This window comes from Halichoerus grypus, chromosome 12 (genome assembly GCF_964656455.1).
Source record: "Halichoerus grypus chromosome 12, mHalGry1.hap1.1, whole genome shotgun sequence".
NCBI classification, from domain to species: Eukaryota; Metazoa; Chordata; class Mammalia; order Carnivora; family Phocidae; genus Halichoerus; species Halichoerus grypus.
In genome coordinates, this window is record NC_135723.1 from 37,929,179 (window position 1) to 37,940,382 (window position 11,204).

At 38.7% G+C, this 11,204-nt stretch overlaps 1 protein-coding gene across 1 annotated transcript; it reads right to left on the reverse strand.

The window, feature by feature from the left end:
- Window positions 1-685: 685 nt before the first annotated feature.
- Window positions 686-10,589, reverse strand: BET1 (Bet1 golgi vesicular membrane trafficking protein). Its single transcript, XM_036113264.2, has 4 exons — window positions 10,395-10,589; window positions 6,477-6,601; window positions 3,353-3,409; window positions 686-1,857 (listed from the first exon to the last, which is right to left on the reverse strand). Exons 1-4 carry the CDS (start codon window positions 10,411-10,413, stop codon window positions 1,702-1,704), a joined length of 357 nt encoding a protein of 118 aa, XP_035969157.1. The 5' UTR covers window positions 10,414-10,589; the 3' UTR covers window positions 686-1,701.
- Between the last annotated feature and the right edge of the window lie 615 nt (window positions 10,590-11,204).

Below are 11,204 nucleotides of genomic sequence, written 5' to 3' on the forward strand. Positions count from 1 at the left end.
TTGTCTTGCTCTTAAAATAAGTCACTTTTCTGATGTGTGTGTTAAGGATAGGGAGAACTAACATTTATTGAGTGATTGTGTGTCACGTATTTTCAATAAATTATCTACCTCTGACAACAATCCTATGAAATAGGTGATTTAATGAAGAAACAGGCCCAAAAACATTGAGCAAGGGAAGGAACGGAGATCTGAACTCAGATCATCTAACTCAAATCAGAGTCTCTCACAACACATCACAAGACCTCGGGCCTGTTTCTTTGGGTTTTTTTTTGGGGGGGGGGGCAGGGCTGTTTCTTATATGTGAAGTCACTTAACCCTTCTCAGTTCTGGTGTTTCTGTCAAGTAGAGGCCCAAGTGATGACAAACACAGCCAAAGACAGGACCTGAACTGATTGATAGGTAATTAGGGATGAACAAAAAAGGATTGCACACTCAGCAGAATCAAAGGTAAGACAGATACTTTCAACTAAAAATATAGGAAATTAAAGAGATTTTTGAAATTGCAGTCATGATTTATCAAAATAAATAATAATAATAACTTGTTTGAAGCAAGTTCTGAAATAATATAAATATATTATCTTTTCCAGATTTTGTTTGGGACCTGTTTTCAGGACCATTTCTCAGTTTCTATGTTAAAAAAAGAGAGAGACAGAGACTTGAACAAAGAGGCAACAAAGACCATATATTTCATTAAAAATTTTATTTTTAGAGCCCATAAATGGGCAAATTCCAAATAGTAGTAACACAGAGTATTTAAGAACATCTTAATATTTCTTTCTATCCATCTTTGTTTTCCTTTCCGTAAACAAATATACTGGATTAAAGCAACAACACTCTTAACCCCAAGTTCAATGCCTGAGTACTTTCAATATCTATTTTGAACACATAATAAAGCAGAGGCAGTTAATTTTATTTCCATTCAGAGCTTAGCAATTACTTTAGCTTCACATCATTCTGTCACAAATGATAACCAAATGGCCTACCTAAGTAGCTAAAATCATTGAACTATTATAAGCCAAGTCAATGGTCTGTATAAAGTTAATATAAAACAATAACTAGACTGGTATACATTTGTTTTGGGCCCTACAAGAACTGTGCCAAAATAACAAGCTTTAGTAAAAGATGAGGTCATTGGGCAGAGGGGAAAGAGGAGTCATGTCATCAAAATTTTTGAGGAAAACTGTAGGTAAAAGGAAATCAGCCTAAGCAATTTTAACCAAAGAGAGGAGGAAAGGGCAGTACATTATCAGGGCTGACGACAATTAGCGAAAATACATACACCATTCCCTCACAAACTTGTTCACTACCTCAAGAGGTCAGCATCAGGCTCTCCAGGGATGCTGTTATTCTCCCACTAAGTTTCTTCACATGGAACATAAGCCTACATTTATGCTAACAGCAGAGTATTAGATGGCTATTTAATCTGACAGTGAACAACAGGAAAAAAAATTGTTAGGGCCAGAGTGACTTCAGGCCATCTCAATACCCCTGAAAATAGGGGCAAAAAATGTATCATTAAGCAACAGTATTCAAAGAGCACTGTGTTATCTAATGTGATTTATAAAACAAGTAAAATTCAGTAATCCTCAATGGAAAAAATCATTAACATTTGAAAATTCGGAATGTTTTGATGCTGATTTTTTACCAAAGTGGCACTCCAAACAGTTAAGCTGGAACAAATTCCAAACTCACTTACTTGCATCACCTCAGTTTAATAATCCAATAAATGACGAAAAAGACAAACAATGAAAACAGCATCATATAGCACAGCAGCTTTGTTTGGCTCCCTCTAGATAAAATCTTCAGTTTTCCCATAGTTTTACCAAGAAATCCAGTTGTAGAATCAAATTGTGAATCCTGTGAGGAGAAAAAGAAAACAAAATAGTTAGGTTCTAATATCCTACATATGCGCATTTAAGTAATTGAATATACTGTTATTAGAATACATTTTTAATGTTTAATCAATTCAGGAGCCTGTTTGTAACTTGGATAATCAAGTCTGATTACTCCGTGCAAAACAGAGTAATTCTCTCAATGAATAAAAAGCTCTTTCATTATCCAATAAACATTTCTTTCAGCACCAGAGTAATTCAAAATCCCAAACTATTTAGGTCTTTTCCCAATCATGTGAATTAAAAAAACATTAACAATAAAGGTATGTAGTTTGTCTATTATCATACAGGTGTTTTCTGTTTTTGTTGGGGCACTGCTGCTCCAGGTCAAATGGCTGGTGCTTTCCGTAATTCAGTACAATAATTCATCCAAAATTTAATATGGTTAGCAGTTAAATGTACTTTAAAGATCCTTTTATTTAGATGGCTGACCTTGAAGTACAGTAGAGTCTATTAAAAGTTAAGAGAATATCATGGTTAAGACTATAAATATGGATGGGGAAAACTACCATATTAAGTCCTTAAGATGAGAGGACTAGGTGTGGATTAGAAATACTGCACTTTCATAGAAATCTCAATATCCTAAGATGTAAGACCCCAGCATAATGACAGCCTTTGCACAGCTCAGGTTCTATGGACTTCAAGCACTTTAGGTCTATAGTTCTTCACCAGGGTTATGTATCACAATGACCTGGGACACTTTCTTTTTTCACAATACGTATATATAGGTCCTTCCCCTGAAATTCTTTATCAGTATATTTAGATTGGGAACCAGGCATAAATATTTTCAGAAAGTTCCCCCGGTGATTCTAATGTACAACCTCCATACGAACGTTGCTTTCAATGCCATATTCATTTTTTAATGCCATATTCATTTTTGAATAATACAATTTTAAAAGCAAGTGGAGAAACTAGGGAAGGTCCAGAGAAGTGACATCCAAAATAAACATTCAGGAATGAAAAGAGGCTCTACAAGAAGAGGTATATGTTGCTGAGCTTACTGAGACTTGAGATAAAAGGCTCTGGGATGTTACTATGTTCAAATCTTATTGATTTGTTCAGAAGTGATCCTTAGGAGATCAAGCAAAAGAAATGGGCTCACATTAAGTGAAAGACATTCAGCTGGTTGGATATGAAGTGGTTTTTGATTACTTGGTAGTCTGTATCCATTGAGATCTCCAAGAACACTCAAAACAGTCATTTGTCCTGAGTCTTTAACAGTGTTTCTAAATACAAGATGAAAGATTCAGTGGCTTCTACCTCATCCTCCCACTTGTGTTAGGCAAGATGAAAAATGGGAAAATAAATAAACTATTATTTCAAAGCAATGAGATACAAAAGGGCAGGAATCCAGGACTTATAATTTCTAATTTCAAAATGGATAAAAGTTAAAATGATTAACAGACTAAAATTGAGAATATTAGATCAAATTTCTTCAATTTAAAGTCAGAACCACTTACCATTTCAGCTAATAATTTATTTTGATGTTTAACCTCATGGCCTATTTCAATGGAAAGCTATTAAAAAAAAAGCACATACATTATTACTCATATGAAGCTATTTAAGTGTCATAAAGTAAAAATAACACCACTCTAAGCATACTCATTTTCTCAAATAAAACTGTCTTCTAAAAATATAAAATACATATACTTTCTTCTGATATTTTTCCCACTGACATTAAAGGAAAACAAATTTAGAATTTCTACTCCTTCCCAACTATGGATATTGTCTCCCTGCTCTTCATTTTGATTTCATCTTAATACTCAATTCCATCTTTTAATTTTGGTACATACTTCTCTCTGAATCTCTTAGCCTTGCATGCTTTTTTCTTCCTCTCTTTATATTTATACAACATCATTTATCTGTATATTTTCTTCTTTACTTTTTTTTTTTTAAGATTTTATTTATTTATTTGAGATAGAGAGAGCAGGGGCAGGGGAGCAGCAGGAGAGGGAGAAGCAGGCTCCCTGCTGAGCAAGGAGCCCGACGACGTGGGGCTTGATCCCAGGACCCTGGGATCATGGCCTGAACTGAAGGCAGACGCTTAACTGACTGAGCCACCTAGTCGACCCCCTCTTTATGTTTAAAAAGATATATACAAGTACCCATCTTACCAATTCAAATCTACATTAAGTATTTAATATTTTTTTAATGAAGTGGGACATTACTTTGAATATATGCCTAAACTGGTTACTTTAGATTCTAAAGGTATTTTTCTTTAAAATATGATAATAAGGGCGCCTGGGTGGTTCAGTTGGTTAAGCGTCTGCCTTTGGCTCAGGTCATGACCTAGGGTCCTGGGATCGAGCCCCATGTCAGGCTCTCTGCTCAGAGGAGAGCCTGCTTCCCTCTCCCTCTGCCTGCCGCTCCCCCTGCTTGTGCATGCACACACTCGCTCTCTGTCAAATAAATAAAAATCTTTAAATAAAAAGAAAAGAAAATATGATAATAAATTGGAAAAAAATTTATTAGGTTATTGTTACCTCCACCCTGAGCTATACAGAAAGAGGCTGAGCCTAAAAGAAATGCTATTTATGTGGTTATGGCTGCTATTCAGACCAAAACCTATTTAATACTTTATATGACAAATTCATCAAAGGCTTTACTTCCAAGATATTTGGATAAATTACAAGCAACAAAGGAAAATCTTGGCAAACCACTGCAAATATTGCTCTCAACTTATCTTGTGGTGGAAGTATATGGGGTGATACTGACACAAAACTGTACTAGAATTCTATAGATCAGAACATGAGCTTTTTTCCCAAATTTAATAATTCAGAGATAATAAAGCAACTATAAAGCTAAATAGCCCAAATCACCTAACTACTTTCTACAACTGTCATTCATGCCAAGGAAAGAAATTTCCAGGGGAAAAAAAGCTTTCTTCTAACAAGGAGCCTAAATTATCAATGTTGGAGTTTAAAAAACCAAAAAATGAACATTTAATTCTTAATTCCCTCTAAATGTTGATTTTCTAAATTGTAACATTATACAGTATTACTTAGTTCACTGATCAACTCCTTTTGATTTAATATGACTTTGAAAACAATACTCGTTTCAGAATGTAATAGTCTCCAGGCTGAATACAATTTTATTTTCCAAAGACTAATGAAATACCAATTAAGTTTTGGCAACATGAGCTTCTACTGAATGTTCTATTAGTGTATAGCGTGTTTAATGTAATATAGAATCAATCACATACGCTGTTAAAATCACCTTTTTGTAATTCCTTTATTTAATACATATTAAGCTCAATACCACCAATAAGGAATTATGCTTAGGTGCTGTGTAAAAGATAAAAATAAATACAGTAGAAAACCCTACATTCTGGTAAATTTCTTTTACATACAAATAATTCCAATGCAGATCCCTATGCGATACATGCTAGAGAAATGGTACAAATGGTCTTATGTTCACATGGAAAAAAAGTTACTTTTGATGTGGTAATCAGGTAAAGGTTTCAAGAAGCAAGGAGTGCAGTGAAGTGGAGCCTTTACTATGGGCAAGCCTTCAGTGAATATAAGGAGGGAGAGGACGCTGCTAAGGCAAAGGATAGCAGGATCAAAGATATGGGAGTGCAAGTAGACAGCCAGCATACACACAACAGAGACTACTCTAATCTGTCTGGCAGAAAACATATACACATTCCAGGAGTGCAGAGCATAAGGTCTGAAAAGCTGTGGACAATCTTTGAAGGACTTATCTGATCAAGCTACAGAGTGTGAATATCATTCTTACATCATGGGAAGACACTGGAGACTTCTGGGAGCATATGATGTAATTTAAAAAACACTCCAAAAAGATGGCTGTGGTGACAGTATGTAGCTCAGAATAGAACGTGCAAAAAACGAGGAACAAACAGGTTAAGAGGCTCCCTCAGTAGTTCACCTGAGAAAACCAGGGGATAGTATCCGAAATAGAAAAGTAGAAACAGGGGCGCCTGCGTGGCTCAGTCGTTAAGCGTCTGCCTTCGGCTCAGGTCATGATCCCGGGGTCCTGGGATCGAGCCCCGCATCGGGCTCCCTGCTCCGTGGGAAGCCTGCTTCTCCCTCTCCCACTCCCCCTGCTTGTGTTCCCTCTCTTGCTGTCTGTCAAATAAATAAATAAGAAATCTTTAAAAAAGAAAGAAAGAAAAGTAGAAACAGAAAGAAAGAAGCACAAAACTCAAGTGACTGACATGAGGTACAAAGGTAGAAACATGAAACACTGAGATGTGTAGCTCAGAATACAAGAAGAAGAAAAGTCAGGAAGAGAGCTGCTTGGGGCAGAAGATGGACTGCTCTGAGACATTACTACAGACAACACACAGTACACAACACACAGTACTGTAGATTCACCCACAAAAAAACAGTGGAAGCTTAAAAAAAATAAATGTACCATATGTTTTGACTGGCCACATTTTCTAATCTTCTACTCCAATCATGTTTAAATTTTGAGTGCATTTTGACCTTGCTGAACAAGACACAACTTGGGTAACTGAATTCCTTAGTATGATGCCAATAACATAAACAGTTTGTAAGTATGTAATACGTATGTACATAAATACATAAATTTGACAGTATATAACATCTGTTAAATACTTACAGATTTTATAGCAGTTACTTTGCTTCTCAGACTTTCAGTGAGTCTCTCGTTTTCTTCTTCACAGGCACTATAGCCACTGTTAGCATAGCCATAGTTCCCATAGTTGCCAGGAGGTGCTCCTTCACCTGCAAGGATCAGAGTCACAGTATAGTTGTAGCAAAAACAAGCCACTTTTGAAACCTTGATAGGAAAGAACCAAAAAAGACCCCTGGAGGGCGTTGCAGACCACGTATGTCTGTAATATTCACACTTCAAAGGAATTTTTAAAAATTAATAACCAAATAGAGATCAGAACAATTCTTTCTAATGCCCTCTTTTACACAAAGAATGTTCAATTCATTTTTATACTTACTGACTGCTTATTGATTGCCCACAAGACACTAAAATAGGCACCGATATACAAGGATATTCAGGATACATTCCCCGTTCCCTAGAAGTACAAATTTTAAAAAAGGATCTAAACGTAGTAGCATCAACTATCCATTGAAGAAGACTGGCTATGAAGGAAAAGGGAGAAAGAGGATAAACATAGCAGGAGGGAGCTCATGGCAAAGGGGGGTCCTTTACTGGCATCTCTTTCTTTTAAATAGAAGAGAGCTGGAATAACTTACGGAGAACATTAGCTGAGAGTTAGAGGGACATGCATTCATTCAACAAATATTTCAGAAACTCCTATGTGTCACATCCATTTTTCTTTCTAGGTACTACTGTTGGGAGCTTATCTTCTAGGGAACTGCACTGAGAATACATAGTCCCAGCTACTGCCTCATAAAGTACTTGGTATTCATCAGGCAATCAAACAGGTGGAGTGAGCCTTGGAGAGTGAATCTGTATATAAATGTGCTAGAGGACTGAGACAGGAAAGCATAGTTGAGGGTGTTGTTTAACCACTTTTTTTTAAAAAACAATTGATACCATCAATTTTCTCAGTAAAGGAAGAGATAAGACTGTCTTTAAGGAAGGGTATCATTTGGAAAAAGCAATAAAGAGAATAATGGGGGAAAATGACTAGGACTACACGGGTCCTAGGGGGATAAAATGATCCTGGCTGAGGCAACATACTGTGGTGGTGTCAATCCTCCTGGATGTGTGATTTTTCTGAAGAAGTGCTCATCAGCAGAGTTAGCCTGTGAGAATCTGGATGGTTCGATTGATCAGGAGTTTGATCAAGAGGTTTACAGCGTCGGGGCTGAAGAAAAGAGCCCCAAGAGGCTGAGATCGCTTGCCAAAAGAGAAGGTAAATATATGGAATGTGGGGACTGCACTGGACAGGGATAGAAGCAGTTTCAATGGAGAAATGAGGGAAAGGAATGATACAGGGACTAGGTCTTTGTAAACTCAAAGAGTAGATGAAGCAACAGGGACAGTGAAAGATGGAAGGACAGGAAGTAGCAGTCAGTGCTGGTAGTTGAAGGATGGCTGAGGTGTAAATAGGAGCTCTTTCAAGACATGGCACAAACCTCACTTTCTCTTAAAGGCAAAACTCCCTCTGATTTCTTACAGCTCTTACTGTACACAACAATAATATCACACTCTAGATGATACTATAAGGGCAGAAACTAAATTTGTTTCACTCATGGCTGTATATCCCCCACAAAGTATACACACACAAACACACACAAAGTAAGGCACACTCAATAAATACTGGTAAATGAATTAATAAATAGAATCTGACTTCACTGTTTCAACTTTGAATGTGCCTGCCTTTGCCAAGAATGGAATCATAAACTTCTTTGAGGGCAGAGACAGTGTCTCATCTTCTTCTATATCCCCTGTACCTAATGACTATATACAGCAGACACTTAGACAATTCCCACCACTACAAAAACCACAACAAAATGTTAAACAGGTATGTTCCGGAAGTTGCATTCCTCAAATTTTCCCTCAGTTGCTGATACACTATCCATAAAACTCTAAATATAGTATGAAAAGTTGTAGGAAAGCTAGTGAATGCCAAAGATCATTCTCAGTCTTTGTCCATTTAGACAAATGCTACTTCTTTAGGGTAGTTTCTATCAGTAACTGAGCCAAGTCATTTAGAGATTCATGGGAAGTGTGCCACATGAACATCTTCAGCTTATTTGTCCCAAGTTTAAAATTCCAGGTCAATACAATCTGATACTTGAAAAAAAAAAAAAAAATCCAGAATAAAAAAAATCACATTATACCAATGTAAATGATAGCAAAAGACACTTAAGCAAGCATCTTTCCACTCAACTACAAGGGAGCTTCCAGGGGGGCGGGGGGGAGGGCGCGGGGAAGGAGGCTCTATCCTAGAGATTCTAATATAATTAGTCTGGGCTGCAGTCCAGGTATCAGTGCCTTAAAAGCTCTCCAGGTGATTCTAATGTACAGTCAGGGCTGAGAACCACAGCTTCTCAAGTCCCTTTCTGCAATTTATCATGGCACACTGCTGCACCAAAAACATTCAAGGGTGTCAAAGGGCCTACTGATGAGATCTAAACGCCTTGGCCTGGCACTCAAAGTATCTCCTCAATGGGGTTCTGGTTCCATGTCTCCTACTTTAATCACACTGGCTTAATAATAATCCCTTATACACACCATTCCTAATTCTAGGCCTACAACTTTTCAGGGGTACGAGGAGGGGTGGGGAAGTCTTGCTTCCAACTGGAACTTGCCTCTCTCACCCTCCATTAATCAAGCTCTGGTTCGAGTTCTTAGGTCTCTACAAAGTAAGCAATGCTCTATCTCTGAAATCCCTGAGACACTAGCTGTATAACTTATTTGCTATTTGTATGTGCACCTATCACCTTGTACTGTGTTCCTACTCACCAACTAGACTGGAAGCTGTGGGAGCACAAACAGGGCCACAATCAATTGTATACCTAGAGCTAACTTTAAGTACACAATAAATGTTTGTTATCATTAATAGCGATAAAAAGAAAAAAACATTTAGGCATATAACACTAAACTGCTCTATATTATTTTTTTCTCTACAATTTACTTGGCCAAGTATTCATAAAAGTTATATTTTTCAAAAGCTCTTTCTCATACTACAATTTTTAAATCAATGAGCAAGTCTAAAGTTACTGGCAACTTTCACCAACTTTAAATACCTGACACTTTTGAAAAACTTTTTTATTCCTTTTTCCATTTAATTGTAACCACTGAAAAAGGTAACATTACCTTTTTTCAAATACCCCACTTATTTTCTCAGGTATGCTGTACGCTGATTTAGCAGGGTTTTTTTTTTTTTTTCTTTTTAAAAATAGTCTCTTAATAGAGAGCTTCAAAACCCAGAAAATGCTGTTTTATTAGCTGTATGTTATAATGGCCCCTTCAAAGTCCTTGTGCTTGGTGAACCTGTTTCCTAAGTTTTCACAGTGGAACAAGACTCAGATAAAAAATGTTCTGGGTTTAATGGCCTTTGACCCCGATGTTACATACTACAGCCTTTAACAATAAAGACAGGTACATTTACCTTTGCAATTCACTGTTACCAGATTAATATGATTGCTATTAGTATGCTTCGCATGCAACATTCATTCTTCAAATTTTGCTTCTGAAAAAACTAACATCCAGGACGAGTGGAGTACGAGACACCGAAGCCAGACTTGAGGAAACTCAGGAGGTTTCGTAATCACTCTCTGACAGTCGATAACACTAAAAAACTTGGCAGTTCAGTTGGCACCTGAACATACCCCACCCCCATTCCCCCACTACTCTCTATAAACCTACCATTCAAACTTGGGACTGAACCAAACTAAAGGAAACCCCTAAGATCTGGTACAAATGGTGTGTTTCTACTTCGTTCCGCCTCCAAAGACCCCTCCATACATCCTGCTTTCTGGCCCAGATTCCAGTGACATAAGACTAGTCCGATTTCCTTCCGCGTCCCCGCGCCCAGCACGGCCGATTCTAGGGCCCCCGAACTTCGAACCTCAGCCCTCTTCTTACCCAGGCCTGCACGCCTCATCCTGCCAGAGTAGGGAAGAAAAAAGCAGATGGAGGGGTGGGTAGGAAGGGGCCGGGGTCTGCCGGACGGCGTCTTCAGTACCAGGGCCCAGAGAAACACCAACTTCTCTCCCCAAAGCGCCACGACATCACTGGAGTCTAAACATCGCGCCGGTTGATGGCGTCACCCAGACACTTATTGCTGCCTTGCGAGGCGGCTTGAATCGCATTCTGGGAAATGTAGTTCACCATCGACGCAGGCAGTGAGGCGGGGGCGTGGCGTGAACGCGGCTCCCGGAGCGGGCGGGGCTTCCGGAGAGCGGCGGGTGCTGTGGAGGCTCGGACTCAGGGTTTCTGGACGTTGGGTCTTCGCTGCTGGGCCTGCGGCCTGCGGCAACCTGGACCTTACTCTCAGTTTGTCGCCCCCCCACCCCCGAGTTTAACCCCGTAGGTCTGCCCTTCTCAGACTTTGAGAGGTTGGTTGACTAATCTTTCCTGAATCCTCCTCTTACTTCCTCTGACATCTAGAGTCAGTTCAGGGAAAGTCCAGGAGAACTTTATCCAAGTTTCTGATCTCACACATAAGGAATCTGGGACCCACAGAACGGAAGGAAGAGGAGAGTAACAAATTTGTGCTGGGTCACCCAGTAGAGAAAACCAGGTCCCGTGGATTGAGACTCATGCGCGGAGTGAAGCGGTCAATAGAAGGAACAGGGTTTCCCGAGGCACTAAAAAAATTAGTTCGCTGTTACTGGATTGGTTGCATTTCTAGAAATAACCACGCAGGGCTATTAGCTGTTAGGACGAAGGGCC

Coding starts and splice junctions, on each gene's coding strand:
- BET1 (XM_036113264.2), bottom strand. Junction 3,410..6,476: donor AAGTAACTGCTATAAAATCT/GTAAGTATTTAA, acceptor TTTTTTTAATAG/CTTTCCATTGAAATAGGCCA. Junction 1,858..3,352: donor ATAAATTATTAGCTGAAATG/GTAAGTGGTTCT, acceptor TTCTCCTCACAG/GATTCACAATTTGATTCTAC.